General features: G+C 40.4%; 1 protein-coding gene across 4 annotated transcripts in view; it reads left to right on the top strand.

Moving 5' to 3' along the window:
- Positions 1 to 2,285: 2,285 nt before the first annotated feature.
- Usp40 (ubiquitin specific peptidase 40) overlaps positions 2,286 to 18,696 on the top strand; it is an 83,654-nt gene continuing 67,243 nt past the window's right edge. For 2 of the 4 annotated variants that reach the window (XR_009586493.1, XM_060368798.1), the window contains exons 1-8: positions 2,309 to 2,394; positions 2,744 to 2,842; positions 3,318 to 3,535; positions 6,596 to 6,663; positions 8,455 to 8,568; positions 10,952 to 11,116; positions 13,015 to 13,161; positions 16,885 to 17,028. Coding sequence is in view for 3 of the 4 variants with exons in the window: in XM_060368798.1 (XP_060224781.1) it covers positions 3,337 to 3,535; positions 6,596 to 6,663; positions 8,455 to 8,568; positions 10,952 to 11,116; positions 13,015 to 13,161; positions 16,885 to 17,028 (837 nt within the window). In the remaining variant the exon portion in view is untranslated. Of the gene's footprint in view, positions 2,395 to 2,743; positions 2,843 to 3,317; positions 3,536 to 6,595; positions 6,664 to 8,454; positions 8,569 to 10,951; positions 11,117 to 13,014; positions 13,162 to 16,884; positions 17,029 to 18,696 lie in introns of all 4 variants that reach the window. The other 2 variants (XM_060368799.1, XM_060368800.1) reach the window with 2 other exon arrangements.

Genomic DNA, 18,696 nt, shown 5'->3' with positions numbered 1-18,696 from the left:
CCATAGCAGGGGGATTCCTGCCTGGCAAGAGTCTATTGGTCAAAACACAAAAGGGGATGCTTCATTTTGAATTGATTGGCTATAGGAGGACATGGACCATTAATGGTCAGGCTTCCCTAGTTTGGCTGTCCTAGGGGAAAGAGTGGATCTGGGCCAGTTTCCTAGCAACTGTATCTCTAATGGGCAGGAAAGAATGTAGTAAGGGTGGTTCCTCCCTCCAGGTGGTTGGACATGTCTCCACCTGTTTGGCCTTTGTTCAGGCTTGTGCTTTAAATTTTGAACCAATAGTCAAAAACTAATTTTTTAATTCTTTGGTCTCTCAGGAGAAACCCTGCTCACTGCCTTGCTCCCTCTAGCTCACTCTATTTGCTTGGTTGGTTGGTTGGTTAACTTTTGGGTTTTCCAGACAGGGTTTCTCTGTGTAGCCTTGGCTGTCCAGGCTGTCCTCAAACTCATAGAGATCTACCTGCCTCTGCTTCCCTGAGTGCTGGGATCACAACTGTTCAGATTGTTTTTTACAACCCAGGACCTCCTTCCCAAGGGTGGCACAGCCCACAGTGGCTGAGTCTTCCCCATTAATCCAGAAAATGCCCCCTCACTTGCCTCCAGGCCAATCTTACAGAGGCATTTTTCTCGGTATTGGTTCCCTCTTTCCACATGACCCTAGCTTGTGTCAAGTTTACAAACAAAACAAAATGAGACACAAAAATCACCAACAACAATAAAACTAAAACCTAACTAAGAAGTACATGGACACATGGGGGTACAGTTGCCTAGAAGGTAAGGCCTCCCCATGTCTGTGGGTCTCACCTTGTAATGGTGTTATGCCCGAATTGCCATACCCCAAAAGACCACCACCAGGAGTCAAGTCCTTTGCAAAACACATGAGGGTCTTTTTATTGCAAATTATTATAAGCTGCAGCTTGGGCTCACACCCCCATCACCGAAGCAGTGAGAGCTGAGAGCCTCATGCTCAGGTTAGTTGGGTAATTTAATTTAATTTCCCCCCAGCACGTCCAAAGCTGGGGGGATTCCTGCCTGACAAGCATCTACTGGTCAAACCGCAAAAGGGATGTTACACTTTGAATTGATTGGCTATAGGAAGGTCCCCAAACCATTAGTGGTCTGGTGTCCCTCCCTAGGGGGATGGGCCAGTTTCCTAGCAACTTTATCTCTAATGGGCAGAAAAAGAATGCAGTAAGACCAGTTCTTCCCCTCAGGGCATTATGGCTGGACATATCTTCACCCAGCTAACCTTCCTTTGGGCTTTAAACTTAAAACAACACCCACTGATTTTTAATCTTTTGGTCTCTCAATGGTCGGGTTTTGGTCAGGGAATAAAAGTTTGAGGTATATCTGCAATTCTAAATAGGGCTATTAAGTACCCTAAGGAGAGACAGAGCAGTCAACAGACATGAGAACCGAAAGTCATGTGGCCAGGAAAGCAAAGTAAAGAGGAGGCTGCTAAAAGCAAAGTGGCCCTTAGACTGGAGTGCTGAGAGCTGTGGATTCTCCCTGTCCGTTTACTGGCCCAGACCTCTTGTTCCTAGCCCATCTTTATCTCCAGTCCTTTCTCTCCCACACTGTGGGAGCCTTCTAGCCACACCAGTCTCCCTCAAATGTTCCAAATACAAATTCCTTCACTTTGACTCTCCCATACCCATCCCACAGCTCCCTCCATTCTTATTCTGGTTTCTTTCAGACTCTCAGCTGAAATAAAAATTTTTTTGCCTGTGTCCTTCATTCAGGTCCTGACAGAGGTTGGGTGAGACAAGGCAGATACAAGTGGGGCCTAACAGAGGGTGGAAAGTAACCAGCCCATCCAAAGCGCCCCAGAAGGATAGGTCGTTTGAAAGAAATATAAAAACATGCACGTGTGTGTGTGTGTGTGTGTGTGTGTGTGTGTGTGTATTACTTAAGGTTGATAGAGATTAAATATTGAGGACGAAGTAAGAGTCACAGAACATAAAACATTTTCACAAGTTTTGTATTGGAGATATACTTGAGGGAAAACCATTTTAAGGTTCCTTCGCATATTCTAGAGCAGAAAATATATAAATACATATTCCATTATATTGATGAAAGCTCTAGGAGCATGTGGCTCCAACGTTTTAGTCTTTAATTTTTTTCAGGCAGCAATAAATACAAACTTTAACATGAAAGCTGACCAGAAAATGAGCAGAGCCTCTCCGCCCCATTCACAAGGTCTTCAGCAATGGAACTACGTTGCCCATAAATCCCCGCGTGGCGCCACGCATCCTGGGAAGTGTAGTCCACATGTGGGGGTGGGAAATCACTTTCCAGAGACCCGCCCTCGCCGGCATGGCGGTGCGCGTTCGGAGCGAGTTCGTTTGCTCTGTGCTGTGGCCGGGGCGGGGGTCTGGGCTGTAGGCAGTAAGTGGGGCCTGGGAACGGGGTCGCAGGGAGGGACAGGGGCAGTGTAGGGACGTCACCGGCGGCCTGAGGAGACGCGGGCTCCGCTGGCGGCGCGTCAGGGGTCGGGCCGCGGGGACGCGCGCCTGGTCGCGCTCCTGGGCCCTGGGCGGCTTGGTGGGTGGGAAGGCCTCTGAGGAATGGCGTGACCGGAATCCAGCCAGCGAGCGCGAGGCCTGACTCGCAAGTTCTATTTCTTGAGTTTCTCTTAGAAGGACTGTTTTGAAAAGGAAAAGAACTGCGTTTTGGCCGTCCCTGTCACTTAGAAAGTGTTCTCAGCATTTTAACCTCAGATTCCCTTCTACCACAGGAGAAACAGCAGATTCCCGCAGGTCCCCAATGCTAGGGGTTGGATTTCTGGATGTGTTGGATTCCATAGCTCTAATGACCAGAGTTTTTCTTCCTCAAGGTACTTACTCCAGGCTCTCTAGTTTGGGGACAAGTGCTGAAACTACTATCAAAAAGATTAATATGATAGATTTAATTCACTGAAACGCTGTGATCTGGTACAGTGTATGAAGGGATGGGAGAAGCTGAGATTTCTCTCTTTTTCTCGTTTAGAGATGTGGAATCCAAGAACAGTTATTGGTTCTTGTACTCAGTATCTTTCTTTTGTCATGTGATTTGTTAAATTACCCTATAAAAACATAGGCAGCCACATTTTACATAGAAGTTAATGCTAGCTAAATAACTTGTAACAGGTTAATTAGGACCCCTGTGGGTATGAAGGAGAAGTCAGATCTTGCTTTCTTCAAAACACAAACGACTGTATTTTCTGAAGAACAATTTAACAGAACTACTACCTTCAAATATAAGGAAGATTTGGGGGTGGAGGTTCGTTTCAAGAATAAAAGCATGTATATAACATGTTATTTTCTTCAAAGGATAGTGTTTAGTTCCACAATGTTTGGGAACCTATTTGAAGAGGATTATTCCAGTGTGTCAAATAGTCAGTATGGAAAAGGGAAGAAATTAAAGACTAAAGGTTTGGAGCCACCTGCCCCTAGAGAACTCACCAATTTAAGTGGAATCAGAAATCAGGGCGGAACCTGTTACCTCAATTCCCTTCTTCAGACTCTTCATTTCACACCTGAATTCAGAGGTATGGTATGTGACATGCAGTTGAATAATAACATGTACCTTGGATTTTATATGTAATAAGCTTAGTTATGCAGAAATCATAAAAAGAACAAATTTAAAGGTAGATTCAACAATATGTGTTCATTGTCGCAAAGTAGGACAAGTATTGGCAGTTCTCTAAAGAAAATTGTGAAGGTTAAGTTTTAAAAAATCTGTGTCATGATAGAGTGTTTCATAACAATGGGGGAAAAAAGAGGCAAAGTCGGGTGCTGTGGTACACGCCTGTAATCCCAGCTTGAGAGACAGGCAGGCAGATTGCTGTGAGTTTGAGGCCAGCCTGGTCTAGAATAGCCAAGGCTACACAGAGAAACCCTGTCTAGAAAACAAACAAATGAAAGAAGAGACAAGATATTTCTAATTCCCATAATTTGTAATACAATATAAACACAATTCTCTCATCTTTCTCCCAAGTAACAAACACTTAAATCAGAATCACACAGGAATCCTTGACTTCTGCAGTAGGAAAAATTATCACATTATTTATTCACATCTATAGTTAGTTAACTGCATTTCTAAAATTCAGAGAACTGTGATTCTGAGCTGATGTGCCCTGAATTTGTTTGGCCTCAGAACCTGACCTGGATGAAGTTTCTTGGGAGTCTTAGTTCTCTCAGAAAGGTTAATATCCATATATTCACAACAGGAATGTTAATCTAACTAACTAGCATTGTCTGCCCCAGACCTGTGTAGGAATGAAAAATATCATATAGATATCTCCATCATCATTCTAAAGTCTAAAAATTATGAATTTCAAAGATCCAGAGGAGTTGAAGTAAGGAACTTTGTAAAGGAAACAAACCCGCTCCGATTACCTATATAAGATGTCTGTGAGGAGTTATTTGGGTGATAGACTATTTCTCCAGAAACGAAATGCTGGAAGCTAGCCAGTTTTCAGTACAGCCTTTATTTCTGGCCCCTGTTTCTCAACATATATGTCCCATTCCAGTGTCCTTCATTGGGGTCTCAGTGTCTGTTCTTTGATCCAGCATGAGCCTTGTTTGACCTGTACATGATCCTGATTGGGAGCCCAGTGTACATGAATATGTAGCTCATGTCTCCACAGGTTCTCTCCATTCTGAGGAAAATCTGGTTTGTCTTGTCCTTGAATGCCAAGTTCTCACTACCTCCCAGTTTATCAGATCTCTGGAATGTTCTTCTGTTGCTCTATGTTTAGAAAGACTTTCTCCAGAGATTTAGGAAATGTTTACTGTTCTCCACTTTTAGTGTGCTGTTCTAATGGAATGAACTGATAGATTTCAGAGTGATATCTTGTGTCCTTGACTTCAGCCTTTACATAAAGTTGCCTCCCAGTAGTCAGGATTTCTGTTCTTAGAAATTTTCAAACTAAGAGTGATAGCTCACACCTGTAGTCCCAGCACTCAGAGAGGCAGAGGCAGGCTGGAAGAGGCCAACCTGCTCTACAGATCAAGTCTAGAACAGCCAAGGCTACACAGAGAAACCCTGTCTCGGAAAAAAAGAAAAGAAAAAAAGAAAGAAAATTTCAGCATTGCTAAGCAGATAACTAAGAGGGATAAAGATCTTTCAGGTTTTAATATGGTTGAAGTTAAAAGGCAACTTGAAGTAGAAAATAACCTTAAGAACAGACTTGAGAACACTTGGGAGATGGAGACAAGAAGAGGATCAGAAGTCCAAGGCCACATGAGACCCTCTCTCAAAACAAAATGATGAAAAAGAAACTGAATACAAGGTATATGGCACACACCTGTAGTCCCATAACAGCAGGTTAAGGCTGGAAGATTAAAAGTTTAAGGCTGGCCTGGACTATACAGTGAGACCTTTTTCAAAAGCCCAAGAAAGAAAGAAAGAAGGTAAGGGACAAGGCAGTGTGTGGAGAATACCAGGAGCTTGAGAGCTGTAGGCCAGTTTCCTCTTGTCTGTTCGAGCATATAGTTTGACATTGTAGTGTGCTCTATGTATTCTGCATGGTTTAGCACAATCGTGTTGAGGTAAGATTTGCCAAGGGTAAGGACCAACAGATTTCTGATGTAGGAAAAGGGACTTTTTTCTATATGTCTTTTGGGGGAGTAGTATTTTAAAGTTAGGCTAAATTGAATTCCATTATATTGTCAGTACATTGCAGTGAAGGATAATGGGAGATTATTCTAAAAAGCCCTTTAGTGGTTTTGTCCTTTAACCTGTAGTTTTTAGTTTATTTTTGCCCAGCCCCAGCACTTAGTGAGAGAGAACATTCTTAAGAGTAATCACTCAGGCATCAGGGCTTTTCATTGAAGAGGTATATTACTCTATTTCTCACTTTACCTCAGTGGAATGTTTTTTATTAAAAAAGAAAAATCTGAAAGCTAGTGCAGGATCATTGCCATGTCTTACTGCTTGCATTGTAGAAAAGGCATTTACACACCAAAAAACAAGGGACAGGATCTCAAGGTAAAAGTCATCCTGTCTGGTTCTTGGCTTGAAAGGTTGGTTAGCAGCCTCATACATGAAAACACAGACCTGTGACATTTTCTATTTTCTGAGACTCCTTAAACTTTTGAGTCTGTTTGCCAAATGTAGTGAAAACCAATACTTTTTGTTTATAGCAGTTTTGTTTGGGGGGAGGAGGTGACAGTGCCAAGTCTTAGCACATGTTAGATAGGTACTCTACCGTTGAGCTATATCCTTAGTCTTTAGATTTTTGAGACAACGTCTTATTATATAGACCAAATTGTCCTTGAACTCGAGATTCTCCTGCCTCTGCTTCAGGAATGCAGGGGTTAAAGGATGTCCCATAATGCTCTGCCTGTTTATATTTTTATATTCCAGTGATCTGTCATACTGACGTGCCACTTGATGGTCACATACTGGTACATCACTTGATGTTAGTTCTTAGATCAAGTAGACAGAAATGTTAAAAGAATGCAAAATGTGTAAATGTAGGGGATAAATAGTGCCTTACTCATTTCTAAATCGTTTGCTGATACTGCTTAATGGGAGTCTTGGCTTCCTAATTTTCTAAGATGAAGTCATTGTTTACATTATCTGACTCTTCTTTTTTGTTTAGAAGCTTTATTTTCTCTTGGTCCGGAAGAGCTTGGTTCTTTAGAGGATAAGGATAAACCTGATGCAAAGGTACTAAATTTATAATTTGTTGGATCTTTTAGAGTATTCAGGAATTGTTTGGAGTTTTTTTGCATGTGTATGTGTGTTGGGTACATGCCTGTGCATATGCATGTTTGCCTCTGGGGGAGTGTACATATGTTGCATGTGAACATACGTGTGTGTACATATGTGGAGGCCAGAGGTTGATGTCCTCCATCACTCTTATTCATTGAGGCAGGGTGTCTTGTACTGTTTTAGCTAATTTACCTAACCTGATTGATTGTCCTGGTGACCCTGAGAGCTGAGATTAAGGCAGGCCATCACCCCTACCCCACATTTCACTGGGTACTGGGCACTTAGACTCCAATGCTCATTCCTGTGTGGCAAGCACATTACCCACTACAGTATCTCCCTAGCCCAGGAAATGTTGTGTAAGGAAAGAATTAAGTGCCTTGTTCATAGAAAGCACATTTATTTATTACAAGGTATCATCTTTATTGACAGTGATTTGCCTCATACTTAATTAGCAAAGACATTTTCCTCCAAAAAAGTATGGCTTTTCCAGAGGCTGCTGTTGCTGTTACAAATATGCCTCACTTTGCTGTGCTTATTCTAAAGGCAGAGGAGAGGCTTAGAAACTATCCATGCTGGCCAACTAGAACATCTATTTAGTGCGTTTATTTGCTAGGCCCTGAATACATGGTGGAACCCTGGAAACTACTATCTTCTCAATTTAGTCTTCTGGAAATACATTGAGGAGAAATTAATACCTTGTTTGTATATTGCTGAGGTGGAATTGTCTAAAGCACAGCTGTGATCACGCTCTTCCTGCTGGAATCTCACGCAGAAGCCTTTTTAACACACTTAGGCTCGGGTCTGTGGAACAGTGGTAGATCTATGATGCAGACCTGTGCTTCAAAAACAGCTTTGTGGCAAGAAATATTGTTAGTGATGTCAGTTTCTTTCCAGTCTGTTGCAGAGCAATGCTTTTGTAGTATGTATTTTTAATGTAGTAGTATATCTTTTCAATATAGAATTGTCATAGGTGTTGCTGACTGCTTGTTCTCCCTTTCAATCTTTAAAGTTGGCCCGCACACTGGACTCAGAGGCCCTGCTCTCTGGCCTGGTGCTAGCAGAAAGGGAGGCAGGATGTAGGCTAGCTTTGAAGTTTCAGAGCTCCAGGCTAAGATATGTGTGCCTGAAACATGGATACATTCACCTGCAATGTGTGTGTATGGAGATATTTTAGAGGAAAGAAAGGAACTATGGGAATTTTATGTCTGTGATAATTTTTGTGGTTTGTTGGGACCCATTTGAATTGATTTGTTGTTGTTGTTGTTGTTGTTTGTTTTGGTTTGGTTTTTCAAGACAGAGCTTCTGTGTGTAGCCTTGGCTGTCCTGGACTCGATTTACGAACTCACAGAGATCCACCTGCCTCTGCCTCCCTGAGTGCTGGGATTACAGGCATGTACCACCATGCCCACCTCATTTGAATTTTTAATATTGATCTGATCTATGTCAAGGGAGAAAATTCCAGACCACTAAAACCTTTTGGACTGAATTAGAATTTTAAAATAAGTAAATTTTTATTAGTTAGCCTCTATAATGAGGGATTTGTGCCCTTTCTACTGAGTGAACCCGAAGACAGAAGAAAACCAGTCTAGAGCTTTTGAAATCATCACTGGCGGGGTTGGGGATTTAGTTCAGTGGTAGAGCCCTTGCCTAGCAAGTGCAAAGCCCTGGGTTTGGTCCTCAGCTCTGGAAAAAAAAATCCTCACTGGCCTGGTCAGCATTCATCTGGAAATGCTCCTTTCTCTCCAGGTTCGGGTCATACCTTTGCAGTTGCAGCGCTTGTTTGCTCAGCTTCTGCTCCTGGACCAGGAGGCCGCATCCACCACAGACCTCACTGACAGCTTTGGGTGGACCAGCGATGAGGTAGGAAGTTGCCAGCAGGGAGCAAGGGGTTAACTGGCTTTACATTTTGTCTGATATCCCTTAATTTTGTCTTGGGGCACATGTGTATATTTAGATGCTTACTGAATATAGGCTGTTACCACTAGCTATGACTTGGAATTGGGAAGAATGTTGTTAACAGGGAGAAATATAGGAGCTGATTTTTTAAATTAGTGCTCAGTGTAGTTTAGCTGAGCTTTATCACATGTTACACTGTTGTGATTTACTGTTTAGGTTTCAAACTGTTTATCAACTCATCAGTTTTCAGCAATAATGGATAAACCAGTGGATTTTTAGAATGCTGCCACCTTTGTGATGTGCTTCTTGCTTGACTCTGGGTACTCTGATGAGAATATGCTGCAGTCAGATCAGTGCCTTGTCAGATCTCCTCATATCCCTATGCTGACCCCTAGCTTTTCATTTTCCCTTTCTGACTCCTGACTTTTCATTTTCTCCACCCTGACCCCTAACTTTTCCTTTCTTCCTGTATCTGCTGTAGGACCTGACTCACTTTTCCGTTTGTATGCCTAAAAGGCATTCCATCACATAGAAACAGACATCTGTGGCAACAACTAAGGGTCTTTTTGGTACTGATGAGTTGTCAGCATATCAGTTCAGACAACTCAAGGTCTTATTTGTAGTAATTCCTACAAAACCTCTCCTCTGAAGCCTTCTAACCAGGAGCACTTCTTAATCCAGTGATACTGCCCTGGGGCAATCAAGAGGTAGGGCTTGGGCTTTGAAGCAGGTGATAGCATGTTCCCTAAACAGGCATGTTACATTCCAGATATAGACTGGTTTTCTTCTGTCTTCTGATTGACTGAATTGAAAGGGCACTGATTTTTCCCTTTAAAACAACAACCACTTCTTTGAGGTTTGCATGCCATAACATCCACTCTTTCAGAAGGTACAGCTCAGTGGCTTTTAGTATTTTCATAGACTTAGACGTCCATCATCATAGTCAGTTTTAGGTTGTTTTTTTTTTTTTACTACTCTAAAAAGAACTTCCATGCATTTTCAGTCCCTTCCATCCACCTCTTCCTCTAGCTCTTGGTTAGTCCTTAACCTACTTCCCATTTGTAAATGTGCCTGTTCCTGCACATTTCATAGGAATAGAGTTATATTCTATGTGATATTTTCTAACTGGTATGTTTCACTTAAGATAATGTCAGAGTTCATTCCTTCTTACTGCCCAGTGAGCCTCTGCTGTGTGGATATGCCACATCTTAGTAAATTCTTTTTGAATTTAAGCTTCCAATAGTTGCTGGTTTCATAATTCTTAAAGGCCTGAAACACTTTTCTTAATTCTTTTATTTTTTGTAAGTAAAGGACCTGAGTGGTAGAAGGTCTTTGAGGTACCGTTGCTAGACCTTGAAGTTTTCCTTCCCTCTCAAACCAGTGCTATAGGACAGATTTACATCCCTTGGTATCTTATATTCTAAAAGGCAAGAAAAAGATCATCTGTCTCATACATTACTTCAGCTTTCATCTTATTTACCTGCCACATGTCACATAAACTTACTTTTATATTGTTCCCCCTGTATGCCTCTCTACACCCTGAATTGTTGTTCTGCCTCCTTTTGGTTTTCCTTGGTGAAGGCAACAGTGGCATCAATGTGCCAAGGCTGGAAGATACTTTACTGTGTCTGCTGTGTCTGTTATGTCAGTGGGGTGGGCTCAAGGCCCTAGTTCCTCCTGGTGCCCTGGACTTGGCCCCTGGTTCTCCCTTTCACTGTCCTTTTCTGCCTCCTAGTGATGGAGCACACTTGTAGGTACAGATTGTTCTGAAAGACTAGTTTATACACAGCCACACAGAATAGATTAAAGCAATAACCAGTTTGAATTTTTCTCAGCAACACTACATTATTCTTATTTTTGTTGGTTTATATTTCGCAGTAGTCCTGGTTTCTGTTGTCCCCCAGCTGTTGTGATCTAAGTGAGGTTTACACTGCGCACACACTGCTGGTGTATACGCTGGTCTGAACCTGTCCTGTCCTTTTCTTCTCTCCTTCTTATGACATGGCAACTTCACAGTCACTGAGTGAGTTGAATTGTGTGTACACACTAAACACTCCCTAGTTGTATTTTTATTTTATAGTATAAATAAAAAGAGGTGGTGATGTTTTAACCTGTTTAGTCATCCATACATCTAGTCAAAGATTTTCTTATGTTTCTATTACTTGATAGTATTCTTTAAAATCTATTCTTAAAATTTTTGAAACAAAAGTTATATTTAAAGTCAACTGTTTTCGCTGAGTATTGTGCCTGTAGTGCCAGCACTCAAGCATGAAGATCGTAAGTTCATGGCCAGCTTTGGCTACCCAAAGACTTTGTCCCCAAACAGAAACTATTATCTGTTTTACAGGAAATGAGACAACATGATGTGCAGGAACTGAACCGAATTCTCTTCAGTGCTTTGGAAACTTCTTTAGTTGGGACCTCTGGTCATGATCTCATTAATCGTCTATACCATGGCACCATTGTGAACCAGATTGTTTGCAAAGAGTGTAAGAATATCAGTGAGAGGCAGGTGAGCATATAGGATTTCCTCTTGTAACAAATCATTGTAAATTATAATTCAGACATTGACATCTATTGTGCTCTTCTTCCACCATATGGGTCCCGGGGATTGAACTCAGATTGTCAGGCTTGGCAGTAGAGCCTTTACATACTGAGTGAGTCCTTTCACCAGCCTGCAAGTTCTTGAAATAGCCTTTATTCAGTGCTCTGATATTTCTTTTTAAAAATGTTTGGGAAGATGTTTACACATGGACATTTCACGAAAGAAGCCAGTGTAAAAAAAGTTCCCTAAGCACTTGAGAGATGGCTTGCTGCTGCTCTTCCAAAGGACTGGTGTTCCATTCCCAGCACCCACGTAAGGCTGCTCACAGCTGCCTGCAGCTCCAGCTCTCAAGGATCTTTTGGCCTCTGCAGACACCAGCATACACATGACCTAAACACACGTCTCCAATTAAATATTATGTAGTTTGTTAATATCCTTCAGGAAGTATGTTTGTACTGTGTGCTTACATTTATATGGTATATAAACTATCATGTAAAGCTGGTATATTCCTGTTTGAAAAAGTGAAAATCATAATTTCTTTGTGATGATACAAATTGCCTATTTAGTTTGGTTGGGAATTTGACTGTGTCAGTGTCATCTCTGTTGCTTTTCAAGTTCTGTTTAGCAAGTGGTTTCATTACTGAACATTTAATGAAAGTCTTTTTTAAGGCAAGAGTTGTAGGGAGTTTCTGTAGCTGACTCTTTGAGTGGAAAATTTAATATCGTCTTCCACATGTATTTGCTGCTATTTCAGAAGTAGATGCAAACATATAATATTAATAAATATATGTGTTAAGTATATATGTGTCCTTTTTTAACTTGTTTATTTATTTATTTGGGTCCTTGAGTTTGAGCCTGGGGTCTTACATATTTACAGATGCTGGACAAAGATACTACTTGGAGCTACAACTTTTTTATTTCTTAAGGAAGAGTTGATAAAAAATGGTATATCTAGCTCTTCTTACCTGTGCTAATAGAAGCTGTCTTGGTCAGCCTAGTTTGAAAATAACTGAGATGTCCTGTGTGTTTTTGATTGACTGAACTCTAATGCAGTGATTAACAAAGCAGTGGTAAAACATGACATACAAAAACCACATAGAAATTATAAACAGTAACTTTCCATGTACATATTGTTAACATAAAGTATTAGTTCTGTTACTTAAGAATTTTGCCATGAATTAAACTAGTGCTCTGCTATTTTTCAGTCTCCATAACCCCGTGTATTAACAGAAGTATAAATATTTAAACTTGCCAAATTATAATAGCATTTATTGCTAGAAGAAATACAATTCAAATGTTGTTTCAGTAGATTTAAGAGATTTCCTCTTTACAAAATGCCAACTTTTTAATTTTCATAGAAATACCTGTTTAATCTGGATCAAATATTTTTTCTTGTCATTTTCTCAGCATATCTTCAACCAACTTTATCAAGAGAAAATGAGGAAGTTTATATTAGAAAATTTAACTATGTTGAGGGGTGGCTATTACCATTTTAAATAAGTGTTAATAAATTGTGTGCATGTGTGTTTGTGTGTGTGTGGTGTATGTGATACTCAAACTCAGGTATATCTCTTTTTGCAGTTTATTTCATGCCAAAACATGAGGTTTTATTGCATCGACATTTAAACTCATAAACTCTTCTCCTTTAAACTATTTATCTAATGAACTTTAAATTAAATTATAGTTTGACTTAGAAAGAAGAATAATTTAATGATAAGAATTTATAATATGTAATCATGGCATGTATATCTTCTTGTGTGCAATGTTTTAGAAAAATATATATATGATCATTTCCAGTATTTATTTCAGTTGTAAACCTCTTGAAATCATTTGTTCTTTCAGTATAATATTCTTTCATATTTCAGGAAGACTTCTTGGATCTGACAGTAGCAGTCAAAAACGTGTCTGGTTTAGAAGATGCACTTTGGAACATGTATGTAGAAGAGGAAGTTTTTGACTATGAAAACTTGTACCACTGTGGAACCTGTGACCGGCTGGTTAAAGCAGCAAAGGTAACTATGCCTTCTGTCTTAGGGTTTCTATTGCTGTGATGAAACACCATAACCAAAAAGCACATTGGGGAGGAAAAGTTTATTTGGCTTACACTTCCACAGTGCTGTTCATCACCGAAGGAAATCAGGACAGGAACTCAAGCAGAGCTGGAACCTGGAAGCAGGAGCTGATACAGATGGTGCAGGATTGCTCTGCCTGCCTTCTCACAGAACCCAAGATTGCCATCCCAGGGATGGCACTACGTACAATGGGCTAGGCCCCACTGATGACTAATAAGAAAATGCTGTAGAGCTAAATCTCATGGAGGAATTTTCTCAACTGCGGCTCCTATCTCTGTGAAGACTCCAGCTTACGTCAAGTTGACACACAAAGCCAACCAGTATACTTCCTTCCCTTAGTGTTCGGAGGCAGGAAGCTATTCTCACTGAACTCACCTGTATGAGGTCAGGAAGACACACTTTACTGCTTTGAACACTACAGGTTGAGAAGATGTGTGTCTTATTACTTGTCTTTTAATTTTTACAACAGAAAAAAAAAGTTAAGCTTCATTAACCTAACAACTGCTTCTGTGGAAAATGTGTTTGAGCCTCAGTGTTTCTTCAGTATGCCTGTTAGTAAGCATCAGGAATGCTTACCTTTCTAAATGTGGCCTCAGCAGTTCTCCCTCTCCTTGTCAACAGCAAAGCAAGAGAGACAGGGCTAGAGTGGCTAAATTTCTTCTCAGTTTTAGCTGAGGCACTCTTGTGGCCCTGTGTACAGTTATTCCTGTGGGCTTAATCACTTTATATTCTAGGGAGGCAGAAAAACTCCAATAAGAAAACAGAGAGAGGGTTACCACTTAAATGAGGGCACTGCTCTGTAATTTCCATACATTATGTATTTTGCTCATTGCTCCTTTATGATGCTACTCTGCTTTGAGACGGCAACCACTCCGCACTGCTGAAAATGGCATGCTCCTGCTTTTCCAGCTGGGGTAGTGTGCTCTTCCAGCTGGAGGAACAGTTCTGTGCTTTCCTACCTGAGTTTACCTACGCATTCTCCAGGAGTCTGACCTGTGGGTGGCTATCTTTGAAAAACAGATTTTGGAAAAACTTTTGAATTATTTTTTTTCTCCTGTAGTAACCAGCTATATTTCCTTTTCAACATCCTTTCACAGCTGTATGTGATTTCTGTGTAAAATTGGCTTTTAATATATTTTATATGGTTAATTGCCCAAAAAAGTCATGTTAGCAGAGTTCTTAAGTATTAGTAATTCTTTAATATTAATATAACATTATGATTAGAGATGGTGTATGTATGTGTGTATACTGTTAATACGTTTCCCATTCCTCTGGTTTGGATATGCTGTAAGACCTGGGGTCTCACAGCTCAGGAGTTCAATCGCGCCCTTCCCAGAAACTCCCCCAGACCAAGCAAGAGGTTTATTTACCATTGTACAATGGGGTCACCCCCGCTGGTCAGCAAAGAGTGGCACCGGGAGACAAAGGCCTTTAGGTTTTTAAAAGAAAAATTGCGGGAGATTTGAAGTTCTAGTTTTGGCAATTTAGGATTGGATGAGGAAGCTATAAAGTAAGATAATTGGTTAGTCTTAGGTGTTCAAGCTTGGCCAGTCCTGCCAAGTGTGGATGCAGCTGCAATTGAAGGTGGGGGTGGTTAGCTCATCCTTGAAAATTAGGGCTGCGGGCTCTTGGCTGGAGGTCAAAAGCTAATCAGAAGAAGTCTAGGTTCGTTGCTAAGAAACGCTATCTCAAGGACAAGGGTCTGGTCCTTTTTTTGCTGAGTGAAGGTCATTGCTTGCTTGCCCTTTTTTTATATCTGTCCTCACGGATAGGGTCACATTTCTTCACTCTCTGGAAAGGTACTAAGAGGCTTTAGCTTAACCTGGACCTAAAACTCAAAACTATAGGCTTTAGAAGACATATAGGTTACAAAGTTATCCTAACCCTTTCAATGCCATTTGCCATACCTCCCTGGCCATCCTCTCAGCTCCTTCTCTACCTCTGACCATTGTGCCACTTTTTTCTTAGCCTCCTTAGAATTGAGTTCCTCTGATTATTTTAGGAATCTTTGGAATGAGTTTGGAAATCTTCAATATTATAATGCATACTTTTTTCTTCTTCTGTTTTGAGACAGTCTTTCTATGTAGCCCAGGCTGACTATGAACTTGCTATATAGCCCAGGTTATCTTCAAACACTTATTCCTTCTCCTTATAAATCCTGGTATTATAAGTGTACATCATCATTCCTAGCCTTTTTTAAACTTTTTTTTATAGAATATATGAAACTTCAGTTGTTAAACATATATAATTATTGTCTTCTACAGAGGTGCATTTTTCTTCCTTAAGGCCACTAGTGCAAGAGCACTGGGGACAGCTGACAACTCTTAAAAAGCAACTTGATTAGTGTTTTGTTTTGAGTGGGGAATTAAAACAGCAGCAAGATATGTGCTTTTGAATTTAAACAACAAATAGGGGCTGAGAGGTGGCTTGGTGGTAAAGAGCACTGGCTGCTCTTCCAACAACTGGAATAAATTCCTAGCAACCACCTGGTGCCTCATCACTGTATGTAACTCTAGTCCCAGGGGATCTAACTATGTCTTCTGACTCGCTGTGTACTATGCATCTGTGTAGTACGCAGACACTTTATGTATATAAAACACCTATATACAAAATAAAAGTAAATATTAAACAAAGAAACAGATAAACAACAAATAAAACCCCATCAGTAGATCTTGAACTCTAGGGAGTCAAGAGTCCTTTTTCACAGTCTAATGACAACTATGAATCTTTTCTTCAGAAAAAAAATGCATATACACATACAATTTTGAATCATTCAGAGTTCTACTTCTTCACTGAATAATCTATGTGTGTGGTAAGTGAAACGGAGATCCAAGGAGCAAGGTGAAAGGCCAAGGGCTAAGCAGGAAATGAACATTGATAGAAAGAGTGCACCCAGTTAGGTCACACCCATCAAATGTTAATTTTGGATAACAACCCTGAAAACATAAAACTGGCTTATAAATGTGTTGTATGTGGTTATTAATTTTTACTATTGGTTTATCTTCTAGTAATGGCTTGCTGTTAATCTTAAACAGCTGTATAACCAAATCCACACAGAGACTAGGTTTTTAGTTAACCTAGAACACAATGCTGGGCAATATTTACTCCCTCCTAAACCTCCAAGCCCTCAGTTTCCTAATATTTAGATTTCCCACATTACACTGGCTTTTTGTGAAATCTTAGGTCTGGTTCATGTTCCACCCTTCCAAGATCTCTCCTCCAGCTCTGCTCTCCTAGCTGTCCTGTCGCCCCTTCTCCCACTCATCCCTGCCTCTGGCTCCTCCCTGCTCAACATTGTGTCTAGTTGCTTTATATTGTCCTGTTTACACAAGAGTTGAGACAGGATGCTTAGAATGAGTATCACAATGCAATATCTGGATTGAAACCAGAGAGTTGGGGGTGGGGTGGGGGAGAAATCAGTATTTGAATGAACAAGGGTAAGGTGCATACATTAAAAAAAAAAATTATACCAACAAATGTTTTGTTATAAGCATAACCACACCATACCATTCTTAGTTCCATAAAGTAAATGAGTTTATATAGAATTCAGAATGTGTGTGTGTGATTTAAGAATGTATTTATAACTGTGTCATATGTCATTTTTTACTACCTTGTGTAGCATTATGTATCCTTGTGTAACTTTGTCAATTTTTCTTTTTACAGTCTGCCAAATTGCGTAAGCTGCCTCCTTTTCTTACTGTTTCATTACTAAGATTTAATTTCGATTTTGTTAAATGTGAACGCTACAAGGAAACTAGCTGTTATACATTTCCCCTTCGGATCAATCTCAAGCCTTTTTGTGAACAGGTTTGAACCTTTTATTTTTAGATTCTTTCTCTTTCCCTTCAAAGATTAAAATACTCAGTTTATTGTATGATTTCTCAACCTTGGCCCTATTAATATTTTGAGTTAAAATTTTTTTATAGTATGTGTGCATCCCTATTGAACTGACAGGCCAGAACATCTTCAGACATGGCCAAAAGTCCCTGTCTCCTAAGAGGAGGGAATGGTCCAAATTGGTTTTTTATACTCCTTTTGAATTTCTTCTTTTGTTGTTTCTTTGAACAGCATCTCCTTCAGCCCAGGTTGGCCTTAAACTCAAGTTCTATCTCTATGTCATGGGTACTAAGATTACAAGCCTGTGGTACCATGTGTGACAGTCCTTTTGGTGGTGGATAGGTTCATAAAAGTATATTTCATAGTGAAAGTGTAAAATCCAGTATGAAGTTCTTCCTCACCCTCAAACTTATCATTTTTTTTTTTCATTTCCATATGTTATACTGTTTCCACATGTGCATATTATTGACCAGGCACATATCCACATATGAAGGGTATCATGTGCTTTTTCTTGCTAAGATTATATGATCTTGCTTAATATTATAATTTTAAGTCTATCCATTTTTTTTCTGCAAATTTTGTGATTACATTCTCTTTAGAGCTGGTGAATAATATGCCAGGTTTCCACATTATCTACTTATCCAGTTCTTTGTTGTAATGAGTAAAGCAGTGATAAACATGGGGATGAAAATATCTTCATAGTAAGTGTCCTGGCTAGTTTTTATGCCACCTTGACACCACTAATATCTCCATAAGATTTGATTACAGGCAAGCCTGTAGAGTATTTTCCTAATTTGTGATTGATGAGGGAGGGCCCACCCATTATGGGTGGTGCTTCTCAAAGGCTTATTGTCCTGGGTTCTGTAAGAAAGCAGGCTGAGCAAGCCATGAGGAACAAACCGGTAAGTAGCACTCCTCTGCCTCAGCCTCTCCCTCCAGGTTCCCACGAGGTTCACGTTCCTGTCTTCGCTTTCCTCAAGTGAACCATGACTCTGGATTTGTAAGCCAAAGAAGCCCTTTCTTCCTCAAGTTGCTTTTGGTTATGGTGTTTCATCACAGTAATAGTAAAACTAAGATAGGTGGAAATTGGAGCCAAGATTGTAGGGTATTGCTGAGACAGACCTGACCAAGTTGTTTTGAGGATTGTGTAAGGGGTTTGGAACTTTGGGCAGGAAAAGCTGTTGAGTGTCGAGATCTTTGTTGGAGCTTGGAAAGTAGATTGAGAACAGCGCAGATGGAGGCCTGGCCTGTGAAATTCAGAGGGAAGTTTAAAGACTTTCATGGCTGTTTGCTATTTTGAATTAAGATTCTGTGGTTCTGGTCAGCTGGAGCTGAAGAGTCAGCTTGAATAACCAGCACCACTAAAGTGAAACCTTTGTTTTACTGGGAGAATTGATGCTGGTCAGCTGGAGCTGAGTAATTAGCAGTGATTAAGAAGAAACCAGCATCACTGAGGTGAAATCTTTGGGAAAGTGTTTCCATAGTGTCAAAATACAGATGTGTTCCAGAGGCAGCCAAGGTTGTACCTTGAGCTGGCACTGAACTTAGCAATATGTAAAACTCTCATAGATGATACTTGTTTTGGAAGCATGAAGGTCTTGTGGAGAGCAGCTGAGGCTTGGTACTTTGAGAGGTCAA

This window comes from Meriones unguiculatus, chromosome 15 (genome assembly GCF_030254825.1).
Source record: "Meriones unguiculatus strain TT.TT164.6M chromosome 15, Bangor_MerUng_6.1, whole genome shotgun sequence".
NCBI lineage: Eukaryota > Metazoa > Chordata > Mammalia > Rodentia > Muridae > Meriones > Meriones unguiculatus.
Note: the sequence above shows the minus strand (reverse complement) of the source record. Positions and strands in the feature narration are given on the sequence as shown.